Source organism: Ptychodera flava, chromosome 12 (assembly GCF_041260155.1).
Source record: "Ptychodera flava strain L36383 chromosome 12, AS_Pfla_20210202, whole genome shotgun sequence".
NCBI lineage: Eukaryota > Metazoa > Hemichordata > Enteropneusta > Ptychoderidae > Ptychodera > Ptychodera flava.
The window spans coordinates 8927011-8952124 of record NC_091939.1 but is presented as its reverse complement, the minus strand read 5'-3'; the positions used below and the strand labels follow the sequence as shown (position 1 = coordinate 8952124).

General features: G+C 38.4%; 1 protein-coding gene across 1 annotated transcript in view; it reads right to left on the bottom strand.

Annotated features, from left to right (window-relative positions):
- Positions 1-1742: 1742 nt before the first annotated feature.
- Positions 1743-25114, bottom strand: part of LOC139146027 (golgin subfamily A member 3-like) — a 44511-nt gene continuing 21139 nt past the window's right edge. Inside the window, exons 7-17 of the mRNA XM_070717475.1 lie at positions 24826-25094; positions 24513-24597; positions 23915-24482; positions 22967-23181; positions 22345-22488; positions 21723-21857; positions 19261-19377; positions 11622-11747; positions 7781-7995; positions 5492-5605; positions 1743-1956 (exon numbers count right to left, since the gene is read on the bottom strand). Coding sequence (XP_070573576.1) covers positions 1800-1956; positions 5492-5605; positions 7781-7995; positions 11622-11747; positions 19261-19377; positions 21723-21857; positions 22345-22488; positions 22967-23181; positions 23915-24482; positions 24513-24597; positions 24826-25094 — 2145 coding nt within the window. The 3' untranslated portion in view covers positions 1743-1799. The remainder of the gene's footprint in view (positions 1957-5491; positions 5606-7780; positions 7996-11621; positions 11748-19260; positions 19378-21722; positions 21858-22344; positions 22489-22966; positions 23182-23914; positions 24483-24512; positions 24598-24825; positions 25095-25114) is intronic.

The following is a 25114-nucleotide window of genomic DNA, read 5'->3' as shown; positions in this document are numbered from 1 at the left end:
CAAACTTTTACAACAGTGAGTCTGAACAGATTGCTGTTCCAGTGACCTTTAACAGGTCTTGAGTAGTCTTGAATAATGTCCTCCATAAAATTAAATTGCTTTTTAATTTTCTGTATAGTCACCGATACATTGGCTATTATCTGTAAAAACTTGAAATACTCCCGATTCTACTATCCTAATAAAGTGTGCTCCAATATACAAGCTGTTTGATACAATATTCAAGTGTGAAATTCAACCTCCTACCCTTTGTACATGAGGATATCTAAAAGAAAAACATTTAAGTAGAATAAAGCAATATGAAGACAAATAAAACCATAAGGCAATACATAGGGTCATTATGACACAAAACAATGGATGCTGCAAATGCATGCATCTTGCTATAAATTGCTTTTTTTCCAACACTGCAGTTGAGGTTTATTGCAGAATTTTTTTTACATTACATGAACACAGCTAATGGCCCTGGCAAGCTTTATCCCGTACATCGTTTGGCAACTTTTCAATAATGGCCTTTCACCTCTAACTCAGAATTTTTCTGAAATTCATATTTTACATTGCATGTAAATGTGACAAGGTTTGTGATCTAGCATTAAAATGTGAGGGTGGATTTTACATAGACAATGGGATTTCTGGGTATTGCCAATTACATGAAGAACTGAGGAGTCGGTGAGTTGTGTCATGGTAAATATACTTCTCCAGGAGAGCTAGGAAAAATGTCACCTTAAAATTCATACTTTTTTAAAACAATTTAAGGTTAGAAATATGGGAAATTCAGAGTACTCTGAAAGTTATAGACTGTGTCACTAGAGGAGATAATGTACTCTACTGTCAACCACCTAACACTGCTGTTCTCAGTGCCTGAGTGAGTTACATGGGTAATACAGTCAAATTCATGTGTGGATATCAACTCCATATTTCAGATGGTGTCTAAATATGCTCCTCAATCCCCTGCAGTAGAAACAAAAACTTTTCTTATTACTGCCCTTCCAGATCAAAGCTAAGCTATCTATAACATTGCTAATGACCTTCATATCCTGAGTAAGTAAAAGTGAAGTACTACATCTCACTGTTCACATATAGTTTTCTTATTAATCGTTTGTAACCTAGGGAGTCATTAGGGTTGGGGCCAGTATAGAGTACATAGCTAGGGGTCCCCCAAACCCCCTTTTTGTACAATAGCTTGTATCTAAGGGTTGGCGTTCAAGGGTCTTTCAATGCTTAGTGAACAAGTATTTGTTCCTCAGAAGTCGTATCAAAATTGTAGTCCTTTTGAGTCATTTACAGAGTCTGCAAAGAAACCACTTACTTACAGTCAACCAGACTTGACATATGCTGAAAGTGCCTTGCGTTCATTTAGGATCAGAATGTGTAATATACACAAATGGCTGCTATCGGCCATTAGGCACGAAGGAGACAAATTTTGTTTGTCTGGCAATGCTAGTAACGAACAGAACAAACAAGATGATGTTTCCTGTCCTAAAATGTTCATGTTCAATGAGTGAATTTTTCACTCTGCCCCAAGAACTCCTAACTCTGACAATACACATGTAATTGGCACTCAGGATTGGCAGTATCACTACTGCACATGCTCAGAGCCATCACATCATGGGGGACCTCATAAATCTTTCATAGAAGAATTCTCTTGGAAGAAAAGAACAGTAATCAACCCCAAGAATAAAGATGTAGAAAAAGTTATTTGTATTAAAAGCGTAGAACAGGGGCCTGGAGCACCTTTATTTCTCTCCTTTTCTAAATTGGCACTACGTATGTATGTACAGATTGGCAGCAAAGTAGCAGGATCTTCACAGATCCTGGACATCAGGTAAATTTGGGGTGGATGTTTGTGACTTGAGTCCTGGGCTGGACGGTACGCTGCTTGCTGGTGAACTGCCGTACAGGGAGGAGACGGGACTGCTTGCACAGGTACGGTGTAACGCTTGAACTTGATTGTCAACTTGCCTGTTGAGAGAGAGGATGGAGGAACGAAAGACATCAGTAAGAGCAGCGTCAAAAATGAGAAGCATTTTGAACTGTGCAGCTACTATCTGCGATTTGCAAGAATTAAGGATGTGTAGCAAACATGACATCCTACCAAAACATTGACTGAAATTTTTAAAATGCTCCATGCATTTTTCACTGTCATCACGCGTGAATATGCTTCACCAAGAAGAGGCTAGGTTCCACTCAGCAAATATGAACTCACAAATTGTACGCATAGATCACTGCGCATTATTCACACTGAGACACCAAACTGCTAAAATGTTGTAGTAACACTGACAGACAGGGAGAGACAAAGACGTTATATTTAGAACATCACACAGTCTATTGATGAGTACAATTGAGAACTACAGCTATGTGAGAGAGAGGGAGAGAGAGAGAGAGAGAGAGAGAGAGAGAGAGAGAGAGAGAGAGAGAGAGAGAGAGATACATTCTTTTGTCTTGGTACATAGCTAATTCTACAATTAAGACTAGTCAGAGTTGAATGGAGGAAACATCTGAAATGTTCACATTCATTCATCACTGAAACCAGATTAAACCTCCAAGCATGCAATTCTGAAACACCACTCTCGCTTTCCAGATGCAGTACTGTACCAACACTCCATTCTCTTTGACCCTGGACAAGCTAGGTCATGCCACCATTTACAGCGAGGGCACCACCAGAATTGATACACTGTCGCTTTTCAGTTCTCAAGTAAAGTTGCAAATTTAGGTTGCTGGTTGGGATTCTCCATGCTCACTGTACCATTCATACACTACCAGTGGAAGATGTGTTAAAGTCTTTTGTGCCTTACAGACAAATTATTCAGACTTTCAAACTTTTGCAATACTTTTCTGGTGTTCCCCTTGTGGGGGCTCTTTTTAAACCTCTTGGAGTAAGAAACTTTTTTACAGTCTCAGTTTTTCTAAAGTCACAAAATTTATTTTTTCCCACATAGTTAACACAGGGGTGGCAGCGATTTTGAATTTTGGATATCGGTAAATGTTAGGTAATTTCGTTCTATAGTACCAAACTTTGCCGCTGATTTTTATTCTTGATTGTGGTGAGAGAATTTTTGAAAGTTTCATTAAAGAAAGTTTGAGCAAAAGTTTTAAGTCATGACACATGCTACCTTAACAGGCTATGTTGTCCGCATCCTGCCATTACTAGCTCACTTGCACTGTTTGAAGCATTCACCTTTCCTTCCCTCCCTCACCACCTTCCCAGTGACTGTGTGTTGGTAGTCTAGTTCTTGTCATCAGTTTTCACCAGTAAATGACAGGCTGTGCCTGCAACCCTTTGCTTAGGAGCCTATCCAGTCCCCATTCTTAAGGTAGCTATATACCTTTTAGCCACTTTCAGATTTTTATTTTTTCCTCAATTGAACACGTCCCAAACCCCAATAAAGTATACATTTTCTGAAAGCCCTGATATAGAGCTATCCGACCAAGCACAGTACACGGTCATTATTTGCATAAGAGTCACGTGACAAGCGTTTTGCTGAACCTTCCAAAAACCGGTTTTTCCCGCCTTATGCGAACATGCTGCAAGATTTCTAGTTGGAATTTCTTCATTGACAACCCTTGACAATATCCTTCAAAACCGTGTCTGCGATTTTTTCCCGGAGGCTCCATTCAAATTATATGGCGTGATAATTAAATTCCTTGAAAAGCACCTTCATCTAAAACCTTTAAGAGCGCATTAAAAAAAAACAAAGGCATATAAAGAAAATCCCAGACACGGTTTTGAAGGATATTGTCAAGGCTTGTCAATGAAGAAATTCCAACGGAAATCTTGCAGCGTGTTCGCATAAGGCGGGAAAAAACCGGGTTTTGGAAGGTTCAGCAAAACGCTTGTCACGTGACTCTTATGCAAATAATGACCGTGTATTGTGCTGGTCGGATAGCTCTATATCAGGGCTTTCAGAAAATGTATACTTTATTGGGGTTTGGGTCGTGTTCAATTGAGAAAAAAATAAAAATCTGAAAGTGTCTAAAAGGTATATAGCTACCTTAAAAAGGTCTGTGGAGTTATGGAGAAATGCCAAAAGTCTACCACTTTTACTTTTTCAAAGAGAGGGATGGCATTGACTGTGTTGATGACATAGCTGAAAGGGAGAATTTGAAGAATCGGTTTCACTCGAAAAATTTCAGGCAAATCTTTGTCCACTTTCCATCCAACCGACCCAGACTTTGCACATCATCGGGTGTGATCTGACATTTACTTCTGGCAATCAAAATTCTGCATTTATAAAGTTGAAATTAGCAAAAAAATATTTCGCAGGGTGAAACGCCTTTAGCTCACGTGACATGTCACTGCCATGCTTAACCAATGATAGCATTATACCTTATAAAGCAGCATTTTCAAAATGAGCTAAATTTCAAAGAGGTCTTCTTGGGTGATGTATTCACAACTTGGTGTTAGGTCTTGTATCAACATTTCAGAAAGAATGAAAACTTAACCTTCTCCAAAGCCAAAGGACGGTAATGTATCAATTGGTTGAAGGCCTTTCAATGCGTTTGGTGACAACGGTAACATGCAAACACACCTACGAGTACTAGACCTCTTGACATTTTCAGAGTAACAATGTTGCATTTGTTATAAGGAGGCGGGCCTGATTCAAGTGGATAATTTACACCATGCCTCATAAAACACTGCCCCTATGCAGTGAAATTCAAGCACTCTCCACCTATTGACACACACCGATACAGAGAATCTCTGTACTAAGACATGCGGCGAATAAATGTGAACCAGTCTCAGATGCTGCCTCATACCATCCCATCCATGCAGCGCTTGTCTTTTTATTGTTTTTAACAGGAACGCATGAAATGAAACTTACCAATTCAGTTTGTCAGATTTGTTCGAATTTGAAATGACATTCAAGAGTTTCATGGTTCCTGGGATGGATACAAGAATCAGTAATTTTTAAAAGAGTCTCCTAAAAATCTCACCAGAGTTTTTTTAAAATAAGTCATTAGGCAGACTTCAATATTTCCTGTCAATCCTTTCACTGTTATTCAAATTCATTTTCCTCAATGAAATCTCAGATGATATTTTAATTACATTTTTCATTCCTATTTCGCACCTCTCTCCAGATGAGACACAGAAAAGAGATGTAAATAAAAAACATTGGCTGGAACAAATAGTAGTTCAGCCTTGACAGAAACACACACAGAAAGAGGTGAGCATTCATGTGTTTACAGTTGAACAATAACCACTGTTAGAACGATGCAAAGACTAATGCCATGTTGGCAGAGTAGTACCCTAAGACAGACTCTTTTATATTCAGTAAAACCACTCATTATAGGGGTTGCAATCAGCTTTACTGAGACAAACCACACTGCTGGACCTATTGTCAGCGCATGATAAATGATAATATTTCTCATGTAGACTTTTGAAAAAGGAACAACATGTTGTTGGCACTACATCCATCACTTTTTCTTGTCTCAAACTCAAAAGGAAAATTGAGAGAACAGGGTTGGAGAGGAAACGGAGACACATGATCTTTTCACTCACTTCCAGGACTGTGATGAGGTTTGTACGACATTGGTGTGTTCGTCCATCTGGCTTTGTAACAGGGACATCTGGTCCTTCAAAGAGCTCAGGCAACTTTTCAGAGCTAGAAGCGGCCTGGAAGAATACATGAAACAAAATGCACATTTTATTCCTGGCGCAATATTTAGTACTATACCCAAGTTCAAGCACTATAAGAAAGCTGCTGGGGATGTTCTCACATTCAAATGCAATTACCGTAATAATCAGCAAGGGCAATGCACACTTTCTTGGTTGGTCTAGTCGTGGTCCCTCAGGGGATTGTGCACAGGCTCAGTAATTCCTAAGAGATCAATCATGGCCTTCACAAGGCAAGAAACCTGCACTTTGTTACAAGGGATGCCCAAATAAACTATTATGAAGTCAATGGTGCCTGTGTGTAGTTTATATTTTTATGGCTTTTAAATTTCGTTGAGGGTCATTTTTTCATTTCCCTTATTTTCCATGTGCTCATTCATCAATTTACTTTACTGCCAGTTGCACAGTAAGGTATCAGTGCATACACCATTTGTTCACACCACCATTTCAGGTTCCTCCACCCTACTGGAAATGGTATCAACCAAAGGTAGTCTTGTCAAGCCCTTGCAAAAATGTCATCAAACTAGAGAGTTGACAAAAATGTCTGGTCTGAAATAATCCAGCTTTGGCTGAATGGCAAATCCACTAGAAAAGTTGTGAAGGAATCAACAGTTGCCAATATTTTGAAAATATTCAAGAAAACACGACCTTTTTTACAGGGAGATTGCTGGTGACAGAGTTCAATATGTTAATATAGTCTCACCGCCCAATCCCCTGCGAGTGCATTTTTTTCAACGAAATTGGCACAACCAAGCAATTGGACATTTGAACACAGCAGAGTTGGCAAGATTGTTTTTTGAAGTGCAAAGATACTCATCTGATGTCAATTTGACTCTTAACCATTTCACCCCCAGTTCCCTGTATACAGATCCAACTTACCATAGAAAACAATGGATTTGGGAAAAACCATGGTGGTGAAAGGGTAAGGGGACGCTGCACCCAACACAGTGTATTTTGATCTAAAATCACTTTTTTGCAAATATTCATTCAATTTTAATTAATTTTTTGACCCAAGATTAAATATTTGTAGGGTTTACCTTCAGGAGATTGCTGGTGACAGAGTTCAATATGTTAATATAGTCTCACCGCCCAATCCCTGCGAGTGCATTTTTTCAACGAAATTGGCACAACCAAGCAATTGGACATTTGAACACAGCAGAGTTGGCAAGATTGTTTTTTGAAGTGCAAAGATATTCATCTGATGTCAATTTGACTCTTAACCATTTCACCCCCAGTTCCCTGTATACAGGTCCAACTTTACCATAGAAAACAATGGATTTGGGACAAACCATGGTGGTGAAAGGGTTAAGGGGCGCTGCACCCAACACAGTGTATTTTGATCCAAAATCACTTTTTTGCAAATATTCATTCAATTTTAATTAATTTTTTGACCCAAGATTAAAATATTTGTAGGGTTTACCTTTGAGTTTCTACAGTAATCTTAAGTTACGTGATACAGAAGTGGTAATTTACGCAAATTTATGCAAGTCACCCAATTTTCTGGCTTCTCTTTTCTCCCAATTTCAATATTTCCAAAGAATTTAACTCCAACCTGGCTGAGTCAAATTTTCTCAAATTTTCACACTATGTTCTTTTAATGCTATAAAAAAATGACTATTTTATTGGCAATAAAGTTCTTACATTTTGAATAAGAGCCATTTTAATTTTGCTAATCTTGATTTTAATAACTTTTTTGAGTGTCAGTCTTTCATTCCATGCCATTTTAGAATGAGGATAGACAATAAGTGTTTTTTTCTACACATACTCTTCTTTCAAATAAAATATTATATTTCAGAAAATAGTATCAAGTTTTTTACTTAAATTAAGTTTCATCATTAATACCAAACTTGAGGGTTTTTACCCCAAATATACACCCCTTCATCCTTCGAGTAAACTATTGCTATGATATTAAACTTTAGATTCTCTGCTGTTTTAAATTATACAGTATGAGAGGGTTTCCTTGTCATCTAAGATGAGAAATATTCCTTTGAAAAACACTGTTGGCAACATGCAGCTGCACCTTAATTTGTTGCACAGTGCTTTGTGACTGTAACACTTCAAAGTTTTAGACAGGCCTTTGAATGGACTGGAATGCTGCTCTTCTTTGAAGAAACCCTTGAAGCTTGATCCAGAAGATGGCAGCAATTTTGTTTGACACTTCAGAATCCAACTTACTTGCTGTCATCTTTGCTTGTGATGAGCTGGTCAGTGTTGATTGCTTGCAGGGCTGTTTCAGCTGTCAAGGTCAACTCCGGCACGGGGACATCAGGTGTTGCTTTCTCCTCTCCATCATGCTGCATTTCCTGGTTGCTGGTTTGTGGCAAATGGCTCTGTGTGCCAGTGCTCACATGATCCACACTAGACTGACTGTGCAGCTGGGATTTCAACATCTAGGAAATAATAACAGAGCTCTATAATTCAATTTTGCTCTCAAAGTGCATTTCACATGGTACGATGATGTTATATCACATGGCTTATCACTGAGGTATTACAGCAAACACTACAGCTAGGTATGAAGTTTTCTGATTGATTTTGTTAACAAAACTCACATAGGATGAAGAGTTCTCCAGGAGGGCATGTGAGGGGTGGGCCTCCCCTCTGTTTTTGGAGCATTCTATTCATATGTTAATGACAATACTAAAGAGTGCATTTTCACCATAAAAGCATATGTAAATTATGCGGTGTTCTGTAAATTGATCACATCTCTGTTTGTCAAGCTGTGAAGAACATTGTACCCTGCTGATGTGCAGCGCCCAGAAGGTTACGTCTGATTGGTCAATTGTCACTATTCACAGCAACTTAGGGAGTCTTTTTGTATAATTTAATTATAACAGTAAGATTCAGCCACCCAATCGGATATCAGCTTCTGAGACGCTGCACATCACCCCATTGTACAGGATGCATATGGGAGCAGAGCTCATCCATTTGCATAACTTTTTCTCTGGAGTTCTAATTTTGTTCTCCAAGAATATCTCACTCCAGTCTAAGCTGTATGTGGCTGTTTATTTGTCTGTAGTGCACAAGTATATGTCCACTGTGTGTAGGTCAGTCAGTCTTTCAATGGATGTACCTATTTTTCTGTATGTGTCATCAGTACTGACCATCTGCCTGTAAGCCCCTGCCTGTCATGTCTGCCCGCACATGCGTATGCCTATTTCTCTGTACATTCTTGTTAGTCTGCCTGCATGTGTCGATCTCATTGTCTGAATGTTGATCTGTGTGACAGTATGTTCCTGCATGTCAGGCTGGCTAGTGGTACCTGTTAGTCAGTCTATTGGTATGTGGCTGGCCACCTATCTTTCTGTATTTTAATACGACAGAACCTGTGATGTATGCATTGTGAATATATACGTTGCTAATTTGCCAGTGCCAAACTTGTAAGCAAGAGTGTACACCGAATTATGCTGACACGGCTGTTAATGGCAATCTAAAGAATGGAAATTCCAGGATATCATTGCAGCTTGAAAGTCTCATAGGGTTAGCATTTTGCTTCACAGCATGTAACGTTTTTATGATCATGCCTTCTGAAGGCTTTGTAAAACTGTAACTTTAACCCTTTGAGTGCCAAAGTCAAATTTTGTCGCTTTTATAAAATATAATGCAGACAATATTTTTCCGTTCCAGGCAATTTTTTTTCAGATCCCTCTAAATTTTGATAAAAATACCGCAATTATACGGTGTCGCTCAAATTTGATCAGAATTGGTACATACCAGTATGGGTACCAAAGATCAACAATAAATGTTGTTTCTATCTGTTCAGTGCAGGAAAATTCTACGTTGATGTTATGACAATGATTTCTGCACAGTACAACCAGAAAAACAACAAGAAATATTTAAACCAGAAAAACAAGAATGACAAAAGTAATTAAGGTCTGAAACTTTAGGTACTGGAGGTCAATTTTAGCAGCATGCATAGCAGAAAGGCAGCTAGCCCCCCTTAGTTTGACCATAGACGGTCTTCCTCCCCTCTACTGACGGTCTTCCTCCCCTCTACTGTCTATGGTTTGGGCAGGTCTGTTAATATGTAACAGTTCATAAACAATGACAGGAAATGACTCAAGTCAGTGGAGTAAGCCTGTTTCAAGCCTGTTTCAGAATTTCGCTTTTTCTTACCTCATTTGCACATTTTTGACACTGATGCGTTCATTTGAACAAATTCACATCTCAACCCCTACATCTACCTGTACACCAAATACCGAGACTGTGGCTTTGGCGGTATGGGAGCCTTTGTGTGTGACGGACATACATCCGCACATACCCACAAATATACAGACATACAGACGCCACTTAGACTCATCATATAAGCTCTTTTTGGTATTTATAATTAAACCAAATATGAGCTAAAAAACTGTAGCCAATAACAAGTCATGTCCATTTGGTCCAGAATTATCATACAGAAAAATTCATAGAAAATTGGAAAACTGATTCAAAAAATTTTGGTGGGAAAAATTACAGCACTCAAAGGGTTAAGACATTCCATATGTACCCTGTGCTTTGAGGTAATAAAACTTAAAAGCGATATAGGGTGGCTGGTGCAAACCCATGTAAACAGGAAATAAACTCATGAATGTGTAACTGTACTGCTTGAGATAAGACTTTCAGAAGTGAATCAGAGATTGCAAGGTTGATATGTGTATCATAAAGTTTAGAAAGAGTGGGTCATAACAGTTTCAAGAGTATTCTTGAATAGATGTCACCTTGATACTTTAAGGCAGAATGCTCTTCAGGAGCATATATTCAGACTCTCAAACTTTTACAATTCTTTTCTGATCTACAACTTGTTGGCACTCATTTTACAGGTCTTTGTGTACAAAAAATTTTTCACCATCTTGGTTTTTCGAAGTCAATTTTAATTTTTCTCCATGGAGATAACACAGGAATGGCGGACATTTTGCATTTAAAATATGGTAAATCGTCAGCAATTTGTTTCTCCAGAACCAAAGTTTGCACAGTGACCCCCGATTTATAATATTGATTTTGAGAGAGAATGGTTTAAAGATCCCTTGAGGAAAATTTGAGCAAAAGTTTGAGTCTTTCACTTTCGAGGCGCATGCTACCTTAAGGAAGTGAAACCTTGAACATAAGTCACTAGCTTAACACAGAATCCTGCCACATGTTTATGAAGTGCGTATATGCTAGACACCTGGTTCTTTTCCAATAACCTGTCTGAAAGAACACCTGGCAAACTGTAAACGACATAAAAACCCAACCACTCTTCAAACTGATAACATTTTCCTAACTTATTCACCCTGGGGAGGTTATTCTTGTTTAAAGGTCAAACCATTTCCCCTACCTGTTAATGAGGGGCTTGCTTTCAAGATTCAGGTCAATGAAAGAGATTTATCCAATGGGAGTGTTTAATTGTGACAAATTTCAGAGCATTGGTGTACAGGTATTGAAAAGTTTTGCTTTGCTTGCGTATAGCTGTGGACCACTTCACAAGTTATGGCGCTATAAAGACATTTTATTCAGAGGTCTGACCATGAAGACAGTTAAACACATATCATGTAGAATGTTTCATCTGGACTGACGGCATTGATTACTGTTCATGATACCAAGCATCCCTCATTTCCTGTAACTCCCCTTAGGTCAAACCCCTCAAGTGAAATGTAGAGAATGGGATGAAAAGCTTGGGCGGTTGTGCACATGTGAATTACGGTACTATGCGCCTCGAAAGTAAAAGATTTAAGACTTTTGCTCAAACTTTCCAATGAAACTTTCACCATCCTCTCACCAAATCAAGAATAAAAGTCAGGGGTTACTGTGCAAAGCATTGTACAGGAGAAATAAATTACCCAACTGTTACCGATATTTGAAAATTCAAATGGCCGTCATTCCTGAGTTAACTCTATGGTGAAAAATAATTTTTTTGATTTCCAAAAATACGACGATGAAAATTGTTCTTACTGCAATGTGACCTTACAAGTGATAGATCAGAAAAGAATTTAAGATTTGAGTATGAATATTTGCCCTGAGGAGCATTACACAAAGAAGCAAGGATATTTGCTTGGCATACTTTATTCTGTTGTACTGTGGCCTTCAGGATGCCCTTCAGCTCTGTCATCTTGGCCTGGAACATGAACTTCTCTTTACGTGTGCTGGACAGCTCATGACGCAGTGATTCCAACTCGGTTTTGGAGGTCTGAAAAGACAAAAAAAAAAATAATTGAAAAAAAAATTATTTTCATTTTGTCAATTGGGATTGAATACTGCACAGAAATGGTAGGCTGAAACTGGGCATTCTCTTATTCCACCTGGTTTCTTGTTTTGCATCTACAAATGTTCTGCTTATCAACTGATAAAAAAAACATGATAAGAATTGTGATAAAATTTAGAGGAAAGATTACACACAAAGGCCAATAAAGAGTATGAAAATAAATATGTCAAAAATATGCCTCAAAGATTGCCAGGTGTGACGTGAGAACATGTATCTCTGTTGAAAACTTGGCCCTATCGAGCAATGTAAACATGATTTATTTGGTAAAGTCACTTCAGAGGGTTATTTGAAAGCTCATGAAAGCAGTATGTTTGCTATAAACACTATTTAAATTCAGATTTTCCCTCTAATCTTATAGCTCTTAACTTTTGTGAGTGGAAAACATTGATTCTAATCTTGTCACAGTAAAGTAGCCAAGTTGTAAGATAAGTAAACAGTGTACCATATCGTCCTCCCTGATGTGAGGCTATGAATATATGATAAGACTTTCCTCACAGCACCTTTGAGGTGCAATCGATGACCTACGCTGGATGGGCGATGACGGTTACAAGGGCTTGTTACCGTGGTAATCAAAACAGACTGTACAGAAATGGCAATTAATTATCTGTATTGAGTGATGATTGCTTGCACAGCTGTCAGGATATACATTTGTGAGTCACATCAAGAGGGTGTGGCGGAGCTAAAAAAGGCCCGTCTCCAAATGATTTTTTATCAATGAATAGAGTTGAAAGAAAAAACCTCATCACATCACTGCAACCAGGGTAAACACACCACTTTGGCCTGTGGGCTACAATCCAATGGTGAGAACAATATCATGAAATTTGATGAGCTAGTTTCACTATGACATCTGAAGAGTGTTTGCCCCCCCAAAAAATGAATGGAAATTGAACATGAATAGCTACTACAAGATGAATTCCTTTTCTTCTCAATTCACACATGCGCATCATTTCACACAAGGAGCGTTAAATGTCAGCAGATAACTGAATCGGACTATAAGAGTAGCTGGACAAACAAATTGAGAAAATACAAGATTCGATTTAGAATAGCTCTCTCCACACACATTTTCTTGATCTTCATATTCACACACATGCATGTCCCCGACTCAAGTAGCATTATATGTTTGCAAATAATGCATCTGAATCACATCAGAAGCGGAACAAAAAATTAAACAAACAAAAGGCTTGATTTTGACAAGTCCATAATTGGCATTTTCATTTGCTTCCCAATTCCCTCTTGGTTGTTGACAAATACACACAAAGCCATAAGCTCAAATACCTGGGCAATCAATTAGTTCTGCTTTTACGGTTTGGCATGCCATGGTTAGCTTTGAAAGAAATTTGTACGCATTTTGAATGTAACAATCCTCATGCCAGTAGTCCAATTGTCAACGCTGTAGTCTGCTCTGGCATGTACCAAACCCCATTAAGATGTTGAAACCTACCATGTACAGGACAGCTTCAACCCTTAGAGTGCTGTATTTTTTTCCTGCTAAAATTTTAGTGCAACATTTTACAAATTTTTATGAATTTTTCTGTAATTTTTTGTTATGATTTTAGACCAAATGGAGATTTTATTTGATTTGCTACAGTTTTTCTCAAAATTTTGGCAAAAATCTGGGAAAAAATTGGCTGGGGTTTATTTTATAAAGGGGTGCTCAAAGGGTTAACAAGAGCTTGTAGCACGAATTTTCACTACCTCAAAATTTCAAATAAAATTCGCATTACACCTCTTCAGGCCTGACTTTCTGACCACTTCCCTGAATTACCCTATACTATGTTGAGGGGGTGGGGGTTTCAGGTCTTGGTTAAAGTTATTTCAATTGAAACTAGATTACACTGATACAAGTGAGGTCCTATTTACTGGCTGATGTTCCATGTTCTAACAGTACATCTGTGACTCAGACAGGCCTCTGGGAGACAATATCAGGATTAGCATGCGTTTGTTGAATGAGTTGAAGCATGAAGCAGGTAATGGAAATATAGGTTCATTACCCACGCACTTGAAGCAATGCATAGATATATTACAAGACAGCGCACACACACACCTTAATGCTAAATGTATACTTCATGTCTGAATGTTACAGTCTAGACTGGAAGTCACTCCTTTCTTCAATGCTCTTGGAAGCTAACAAACACCTCAGTGAAAAATTTTAAATTTCTGAAATTTTATACTTCTGAATACAACAGCTCTTCTCTCTATTATCAATAGAATACAGGGTCACTATGCAAAGTGTAGGGTTAGAGAGAAGCAAATTACCACAAATTACAGATGGTTGAGATTAGAACTACCAGTAACTGCCTTCCTTGAAGTTAACTTTAAGGTCAATTAAAAAATATGTATATTTCCAGTAACCAAACTACCCTAACAAACCCCGCCAACCCTAGATATTGTTTTCGCATTTCCAAAAAATTTCGGGTAAATTTTGCCATATTTTATGGGTCTCAGCAAACAAAGAGAAAAAGAGAAATTCCTCAGACCAAAGCTATTTTTTTTAGGAAACACATCATTATTTTATTTGGCACTAATGGAAGAATTAAATTTCAGATTTTCAAAAGAAGGAAAACAAAGATTTTGAAAAGTAAATTTTCCCAACAGGTTTGAAAATGAGTCAACAATTGATAAGTGAAGCATTAGAACGTTTTGACAATAGTAATACTTGTTCACTTTGTCACATTCTGACAGACATGAAGATGGTAATTCCCTTGCAATCACAGATTGAATCCTCATAGAAATCGGTTTAAAATTTATTAGCAGTTCTTTGACAAAATTAAAGTTTTCCAATTTTCAATATTAACATTACAATCACGCAAGTGATAGTTACACCTCATGTTAACTCACTTACAGTTCTTCTGTATTCAATTGTGTCCTTCCTGCTTAAATTTCAAAATCAAGTTTATGATGTTACCGGATATATGTTAGTTTTGGGTTTGCTATTCAATGGTGGATACGTATGGATTGATTGTGAACTGCTATGCCTAGGCAGACTATCCTGAAGATATTATGCTGGAGATATGAACACAGGGGTACGAAAGTGTTAAGGTAGTACATGTATATGCCTTGAAGGTGAAAGACTTAAACCTTTGTTTAACCCTTTCACCACCATGGTTTGTACCAATCCCATTCTTTCCTATGGTAAAGTTAGACATCTACAGAGGGAAATGGGGGTAAAAGAGTTCAACTTTCCTAAATGAAACTTTCAACCATTCTCTCATCAAAATAAACAATAAAAATCTGTACCTCTCAATCTTTCAACCCATAATTTTCCTCAAATGAAAAAGCACATAAGAGAAAATACAACTCACCAAACTGAAGAGGTAAAAATGTCAGTGAGAATGTGTTACTCTCTGGTGCCAATGAGATCCAAGTGAACTCAGAGAAGGCAGTAACAGCTATACCAACAGTAAAAGTGATAAGAATTTAAGTCATTAACCCCTCTTGACAGTAAAGTGATTGTAGAGAAACCACAATGCTTCTACATACGAGTGTTTCAAACAATATGTCTTCTGGGCATATGCCATAATAAGAAGGTCAAGAATGCTTTTCACATATCATATTTTCAGGATTGAAACTCCAAGGAAGTTTGGAAAGATTTGCTGATTTTGCATGACTACACCCCCACACTACATGGGAAACAAGGTTGACAGGTACTAAAATTTTCAAGGACTTTTTGAAGTCCAAAATAACATTGTCCAGATATCATTTTGATCATTTTGAAAATAGAGTATTTTTGCACATCATTTTCTGCATCAATTTTATGATATCATGACTGATCATCAAGTCATTATGAAAATTGTGGGTAGATTATCAATTTTTCAAGTCTTTCCAGGACATCAAATTCATTGTCACGAACTTTCCACAAGGCTTGAAATTCAAAGACTTTCTTAGATCGTACGGACAGACGCTGCTGGAGAAGTGCAATACTTTGAAAAGATGCCTAGCCTTGCAGACGCCTATTGCTTTATCCTCTTATATCACGCTTGGCTGCATAGAACAGACACCATGCATTCGAACTCAAAGGTGAAGCCACTTTGTTCTCGGAAGCGGTGACCAGTGCATATACCAAGGGAGACATGACAGCCATTACCAAAAATACCCACCAACTGTGATTCATTATGAACTACAACTTTGCATGCATGGAGGCATATGTCTGCTTCCTAATAAAATGCCTGACTTAACAAACAGTTCACTGAACTGGAACACTGTATCAATCAAATTTGGGATTCAGTAGAGCTTTCTAACTCCCCTGAAATAGAACATCAAACATTTTTTCTAGTATTACAAATCACAAACTTAGGGAGTCAATTTTCTTCATTCTGAAAGAGAGTGATTTTCCATGTCATGATCACTTGAGTTCAGTTTATGCTATTTTCAAACCTCAATTTTACACAAACGTACAATGCACACATATTGAGACCATAAACAAATTATGACATCTGGTATGTAAGCAGATAGAAAGCTGGAAATAACACTGTACCACGTAACTTTATAGCAAACTTACTGATATATTGTATGAGACTCTCAGAGGAATTTGTTTCCTATGAATGCTAAACCTTCTCACAACACAAGTCCATGTACTTTTTGAATACCTAAACAAACTCAACATCAAGTAAATTGCAGACTTCAGCTTGCCACTGGCGATGACATTGACATTGTGAGTTGTATGCAATGGATTCATTTCTCACAGCAGAGGCACCACTCATGGCTATTATTTTGATGCTACATTGTAAACACGTTTGTTTTGCATGTCACATTAACCTTTTGCTCATGGCTTAAGTAGGGTTAATGTACTCAAACTCAATACATCAGTCTGATGTGGGCGATTTAAATTTAAATGTCACGGTAAACCTGTGGTATCCCTTGTACATTTAAAAAAAAAAAAATTTGCAAGAACTTCACATATTAAACGTAAGAATGAGCAGCGCAGTTGAAAATTAGTTTTGAAACGCTACCCTATTAACGATGGCGTGGAAAACCCAGGAGCAGTGTTGGATGGGCTGTGTGTTTTAAAACATGTTTGAACTTCAGCAACAATTAGTTCATTTTCCAAAGTTGAACTCTTTTGAGAAAAACATGACAAGTAAAAGAGCAAATGCTGCTTTTTGTGATCACTGCCAATAAATCTGGGGCGGCACAGTTACCTGTAAGAAGTATTTTGATGAAGGATGGTGAAGCAACCAAAAGAATATCACAAAGTGGCTGCACTGTTTTTCTTGGATATAGTCATTACTGCAATACACATCCAGCAATACAAAAAACCTACAGGATTTGTTTTGACTCCCCTAGGGCAGAAAAGTCAGCGATCTGTCAAAAATAAGATTAGAGCTACTATTGTAATGGTCATACTCTATGAAAATTGGGGGACCTTGAAAGCTTTATGTATGTCCGTAACTTAAAGCCACAGAGGAATCACTAATTTACATGGAAATAAATGTACAATTTCCTGCACCTTTTTCTGGCATCCTTGGTTTACAAAACAGGTGTTATACGGTAAATAACTAGTTTATAGATATCAATTTCATTCTAAACACCAAATTTCATTATTATATACTTTTTTGGCACGGGTAGTATAAATATACATCCTCAAATAACCCAGTTCGTTGTATAATTATTCACAGAGATATCTTGTACAGTACTTCAAATTCAGGTCAGATTATGAACCCATCTGTATTCTCTTCAGTATGAATACATAATACACTAGTGAGTAGTTGGCAATTGGCAACTTAAGTGACGTTAAAAAACTGGTACAGGTCTATGTTTTGAATCACATCAACGTTGGCAGTGCCACAGGATTCCCTCATCCCTTTGTCACTACCCTTCTTTGAACAAACTGCATTTAAAAATTTCCTTTCTAAATCTTCAAAAGAGTAATACCTACATTGTATTTAATTCACTGACAGGTTTTGGTGTGGGTGGAGAAGTTCCTTTGCGGTTGGAAATGCCGAAGGGCAAACATGTTATTTCAAAATGAAACCACAATTTTTTGTCAAAGGAAGGATTTTTTCAATGACAATTTTAAGTTTTGTGAGCGCTATTCTTGCCTTGAAGGACCTTTTTAATCAATCTAGATAAACATATTCAGGTTTTCTGTTCACAAAATCTGCATTTATCAAAAATAGAAAAAACACGATTGTACATGTATACTTGCCTTCCAAAGGTTGTATGTGTATGCGTTCAAATGCATGAGCCACAGTTCAGATAAAACAATACATAATTTTAACAATCCACAATCAGCATCTTCTTTATTGTCAAATCTGTGTATAGTGGTCACACAAGGGACCGAGAAAACACAATCACTGTATGGAGGTGGCCTTTCCATAGAGGGTGGGTGAGGCATTACAGTGTAGGTAATTTGCCGAGTGGTACAGTAGGTAATAGCAATAATAAAGCATTTAATTTCAGAAAGAATTTAATGCAGATATAAAATTATTCAGAAATTTTTTAAAGACTTCGTTCAAAGTTAGATATGCTGACCATTATACACAGGTTTTGTACCAAATTGGGAGCGAATACATGCGGTCACTATCCACACAAAAGAGACATGGTTGTTCTGTAGAGGGCCTTTAACATGCAAATTGTTTACAGGACTGCCACAAGATGACCACTAATGGGAGGTGACTGCTCTGTAAGGGTGACCACTAAGACAAGTTTGACTGTATTTACTGATTTGGAAAAATGTTTAAAGGAAATCCCATGAAATAGCATATGATAACTTTTGCAATGGTTTTACGATTTATTGCAGAGAAATCTTATCAAGCCTCTTTCCACCCAATCATGCATTCCATAATGTTGTTTGAGTGACAAGCTGTAGCTGGCATGAGTCCAGTGGATATGACGTTCTACAGTGCAGCAACTGTATCATTTGAAGTATGCTGTTTCTATTATACATTGTGAGACAGCCTCATGAAATATTGAAAAAATTTATTGAAAGTTGCAGTTAATTATCTATTTGAATCAAACACTTCATCAACAACTGTTTCCTATTTTCATTGAAAAGAGAATTAAATTTATCGAAATTAATATTCATTGTTTGTCTCTCTCCAGCGATGTATATTTCCTTATTTTCCATTGTCATAAAATTATCAGATATGATTAGTAAAAGCAGTTAACCTCACCGCATCCGTTGTTTCACAAGAAAAGTTTGGGAATAACTGATTTTTTCTCCCACTCTACTTGTATATAATTATGTACATGTAGACTTTGAAGGGGTACAATATAACGTCACAGCTTCCAGTACAGCAATGATATTCCAAGCAATAAAGCCCACTGCAATCATAAAGTTTTTCTTGAGGGTCTATGCTGCAATCTACACAATAATACTATCCCCATTCAAATATACTGAAGCCAGTTTCCTGGCTGTTCCTATTGTAAATTTAACAGTAAACCTGATATCCCTTGGGGCTGAACCCCTGAACTCCTTGACTAGTGTCATGAAACTAACCTGCAGGGAACTGCGAATGCCATCCACTTCGATTTGCTGTCTCTTTTCAGCCAATGACAGCTGTTCACGCAGTGCCTCCACCTCGTGTTGAAATTGCTCATTCTCCCATGACAGTGTCTAAAGAATACAAAATACAAATGCAAAATGAAAATGTGAGTCACTAGTTTACCGTAAATCCTCTGATAGAAAGAGGTATCACTCCACTTGCAAATTACAAAATCATTGATGACAAGCTGTGGTCAACTCTACATCTTTAGGTTACTGACTGTGAAACTTTTATCCAGCTGAAATGTCATTTTATGCTACATTCCTTTTAGAGGTACTATGGGCCTCAAACATGCAAAACTTTTGCTAAAACTTTTCCTAAGTGAAACCTTTAACTGTTCTCTCACCAAATCAAGTACAAAAATCAAGGATCACAGCACAAAGTTTGGTACTAGAGAAACAAAGTACCTGACATTTACCGTTATTTGAAACCTAAAATGGCTGCCGTCCCTGTGTTAACTCTACAAGGAATAACAGCATTTCGATTTTGAAAAAGAGTATGACGGTGAAAATTGTTCTTGCTTTATGAGCTTTAAAATGAGCTCCCACCAGTGGTAGATCAGAAAATAATTGTAAAAGTTTGAGTCTGAATGTCTCTGAGAGCATTTTAGCTTCACAGACACGGTAACATCTAGTTTGTCTATCTTCGCTTTGACAGATGAATGGTTGGCTTTATTTACATCAAACAACTATTGCAGTGACCAACTCACAAATGCCCCCTGTTCTGAACTACACTTAATTTGCAGCAGTTCTGAATTTATTGAAAAAATTGTGGTGATTTTTTTTGGAGTTGGCTTTATATCAGTCTGGTGATACGCCAAATAGGATTTTATAATTTTCTTTTTAGACATGTGTTGAAATCATCAGTTTGTGGCACCAAAGACAGTCAGTCTTCCACGCCACTGTTTACTGTGGCACTTTACTAGGACAGCAAAGTAAATTCATATGGACCCAAACAACAGTGGCAAATAACAAGCAGATGTCCAGGCAGTTAAATTTGACGAGTTGCTTGCCTGAGAAAAACGATAACTGCCCTGATAAGAATGTTATGCATACACTCCCCTAGTACATTTAACCTCTGACTCCAGCAAATCAAAAGCTGACAATTGCTGTGGCTTGCCCGTTAGGCAGGTTAACTGTAAACATTTCCACCTGCCTGGCCACAAATGTACTTGCCCTGGACAGGTGTTCATTTCTTACTCTGCCTACAACCATTTTGAGAACTGAAAGTGTTTGAGAAAACATGCAGGAATCATCTTGAAATAGTGCTTGATAGAACTGTTTTCTCTCGCTTTCTTTTGTCAGACTACTGAAAAGCAAGGTGCAGTAATATCTGGACACCAGAGGACAGTCATTTGACCATACCAAATAAACAGGTTCTGTTGAACCATAGACAGCAGAGGGGGAACCCCCTCTACTGTGTGTGGTTGAACTGAAAGGGCAAAGTCACCCAAATTATTTGCTTTTGACATCCCTATTCAGGGTACATTCACAATAAGGGCACAATTTCAATCTTCTAGAGTGGCTACTTCCTGACAATGATGCTTCAAGGTCACTGCCTTGTTTATCACCTGGTCTGTGCGAGCACAGCATTTTTTATAAGCTCTGTTTTTAGAATGCTGCCACTTTGAGAATTACAAACACACTGTCACCTACCATATTACATGATACAGTTTTTATGCATTTATTTGCTGTATGATATTCAGAGATACTCCGATAAACTGATGCTGGAGTGGCAAGTCATTGCTTTGAAAACATGCGTGGGTTGGCTGACATTTGCTGAACTTTTCAGAGACAAAAATACACATCAACATTCATGAATGTCAGCAAGCAGGAGCAAATACTCTGATCACGACAGAAATGGTCACAAAAGGTACACAATACAGAACAGACTGACAACGTCAATAGCTTATTCCTCTCATGGCTAGCTGTGTAATTGACTGGAAGAAAATCCCTTATGCTGGTACTATGAATTTTCAGTTGATCTTAATGCTTAGCGAGTAAAAGCAAAGTCCTCCAGAAGCACATTTCAATGAAATTAAAATTCATATCACCTTCTATAGAGCTATTTGGGAGCATACGATATATACAGTTTCGATCACTGCAAGAAAAAATTGGTAAATTTTCATATGACAGAATGAATTTTTCATGTTTATTTTCCTACTGTCAGTTCATTTATCATTGCTGGTTCTATTCATGTGCAGCAATACAGCGAAAAATTCCTCACCAGACAATCTGACCTATCCTGAGAGGTCACCAGGTCTGACACCGCAGCTACATACAGCGAGTAAGATCACAGGTAATATAGCGCCCTCACAGTCATAGTCTTTGAAATGCACTGATCACACGACTTCAACAGAAGCTTTATAAGCCAAGGGGATTTACAAACAGTATCACTGATGGTGGATATAGATTACCTGCATCTGGTTGTGCAGTACAGGGTCCTGTGCTTCCTTCTCTTCCAGTTGTCTCTTCATTCTGTCAACCTGTAAGCGGCTTCCCTTGAGATGAAGTTGGAGTTGTTCCTTCTCAGCTCTCTGCTGTCTCTCACCCTGCACATTGGCAAAAAAGTAAAGGATAATGGCTGAGACATCACCGGCAATGGTGCAAATATCCTGAAACAAAGGCCTTCTTCTGTTGAATTGTATGGGAAACTGGACGGAAACATAGTTACCCTAGTGGCGGTTCTCTGAAATGATGTTCAAAGCCTGACCTACAAAACTTAATTCCATGTGTGTATACAAATTTAGCACACTACATGAGATGTTAACTCAAACTGTGCTGAATGCTTGCCAAAGGACAGAGACTAATTGTTGAGGAAAAGTCCACACGGAAATTTTCCCAAGCGTTGGCCAAACTTGCTGTGTTGTGGTTTGGAAAATTTATCCAATAAACCTGTCATGTCTTTTACAAATCTTGATAACAATCCTCCAGTGAAACTGACAATGGGATAGTCGCTGGAGGATTCAATTGGTGAATGTGATCACGTCGGATTCTGAATAAAATAAAGTCAGAAAACCTATACTCAAAATTTCTAACCTCTCTTGCTTTCACGATGTTGTCCTTGGTGTTTTGCAGTTCTTTGGTCTTGGAGTCAAGCTCTAGCTGTAACTGTTCCAAGTCTGCTGTCATTGCCTGCGCCTGCCTCTGATATTTGTTCTTCTCATCAATTTCTACATTCATCTGTGCAAAAATAAGCCATTCATCGGTTTTCATTTCAATAAAATACAGGATCTTGGTGTTCCCGAAATGGATGTTGCTCACAGTATAATATACATGGTGGGAAACGTTCTGAGCTGGAAAACATGGAACGTCTTTAGAAATTAGGATATGGAAAGTTTACAGGATTACATCACTATAATTAAAGTCAGCTGGGTAGAAAAATTCAGTGTTGAACACTGCTACAAATTGCATCACTCATAGAGTGAGAACAGAGCAAGTTTTTCACTGCCAAATCACACTCACAAGATTTCATCAGAACTTCATGCATGGCTGTACAGTTAAGTCAAACAGGCACATTTAGTCTTAACTTCACAACTTTAAGGCTTTCGACTGACTCTAGGTCTTCATGTACAACTAACTTTTCAATGTTCATACCTTTTTTTAATTTTTTTTTATTCTCTAACTCCCTTCCTCATCCAGCTTAAGAAAGCTTTCTTACCTTTCTTTTGTACTCCAAAGCACCAGATCTCTCTTTCTCCAACTCCTCCTCTAATTCATCCAGTCTCTCGTACATTTTTCTCTCCTCTTCCTCTTTTTCCTGTTTTAGAGTTTCCAGCTGGCAGGCCACTTCAGTGAGTGAGGACTCCCTCCTAGCCAGCGCTGTTTCCAGCACTGATGTGTGGTGCTTCAGAGCGTCATGGCTTTGCTTGACACCTGTCAGTGCACAACATCAGAGGAGTAATGATCAGAGACAACACTGCAATTACTGCACTGTTGTAACCGCCATGGCCATCAGTGATTGTGAGAAATACTTATTGGACGATGCACAATGACAGGTGAACAGGTCATTTGCCACAATTCTTGACGAGAATTGTCCCAATTACTCATATCGATAATCCCATTACACAAGAGCAAGTGATCATACATTACTTACTTGATGTACTTAATGATGCATTGGTACAGGAAAGAAAATACATTTACCAATGTACACAAACAAACTATGTAGACAAAGAGTATTACATAATTTGTTGGACTTGTCTATCTTTCACTTGCACTCATACAAACTTTGATATACATTTATTGTAAAGTTAAGATCAGTTCTGACATTTAGTTTGCAGTCAGCAGCTAGCGCATGTAATTTTAACAATGTCTCCAGAATAACAAATATCTATTCACATGAGTTTGTTATGGATTAACCCTTTGAGTGATTTAATGTTTTCCCACCAAAACTTTAGGGCAACATTTCACCAATTTTTATTAATTTACTGTAATTTTTACGGTAAATTTGGACCAAGAGGACATCACATTTCATTGACTAAAGTTTTTGATCAAAATTTTGTCAAAACTCTGAAAAAAATAGACTTGAGTATATTTTATAAAGGTGACAATAGTTGACTTTGGTGCTCAAAGGGTTAAAGATGATACAGAAAATAGACAAGAGTCTTACCAGCCAACCTTCCACGTTCTCTTTCTAATTCCAATGCCATTTTCCTGTTGAAATCCTCGGCTCGTTTCTGGTGTTCGCTCTGTTCTCTTGCAGTCTGCAGATCTCTCTCCAGCCTGGCAATCTTACTGCTGTATTCATTGGTGTCATCCACCATCCTGACTTGCAGCTCATGCAGCTCTGTTTCCAGAGTCTGCTTCCTGATATACACGGTTTCCAGTTCCACCTTCAGGGACTGGACCTCGGCTTCCAGCATTTCCTGCTTGTCGGCCTTTGCACTCTGCACCTGGCTGTGCACACTCTGCAGCTCCAGCTCTGCTCTCTGCTTGTTCTCCATGGCCTCTTTCAGTTTCTTGGTCAGCGTGCTGACAGTGGAGTCGTATGACTTCTGCTTCTCTCTGAGCTCCTTCTGTGCATTGTTGAGATCTGCGTTGAGACGGAGCAGCCGTGCTTTCTGGTCGGCGATCTCTCTGTGTGAGCTGCTCTGCTGCTCTGCCAGTGTCTGCTTCAGGTAGTTGTTCTCCTCAATCAGAATGGCGTATGTCTCCCTCTCTGCACTCATCATTTCAATCTGTCCTCAAGGTGTGCCTTTCCTTCCAACGCTGCCTGCATCTCTGACTTCAGGTCGGAAATTCCATCCTGTGTTCTCAGCAGCTCCTTTTCCAGGCTTTCTTTCTCCAGCTGCGCTGCCTGGTAGTTGTTTTCCAGATGCTGGATCCTCTTCCCATGGCTGTCACTTCCGCTTCAAGCGAACCCTTGCTATTCTTCAGCTCTTCAACCAGCTTGCTCTTTCCCTGTACATCCACACTGTAACTGTGAGCTGTCTTCTTCTGTTCAGCTAACTGCTGCTTGGCCTCCTCAAATCTGACTATGGTCTCTTGCTTCTCTCTCTCCACTTCCTCCAACCGTGTCACCTTCCTTGTAGTTCTTGTTTCATCTGTTTGAAACTCTTCTCCACTTTCACCATATCTGTCTGTAGATTCTGACAGGCTAAATCAAACGATCTCTTCTCTTCGTTTGCGGTGGCCAGGGCTGTCTCCAGTGCTATCTTCTCCTCCTTCAGTTGCTGTACCAGCTCATCCTGACTGGAGGTCTCCGTTCGCATTTCCCTCAACTTGACCTCGAGATCCACACATTTGGTTTCCAGTGACTCTATCTGGTGGTCCCTTGAAGTGATTGATTCCTGAAAGACAAAAAAAGTTG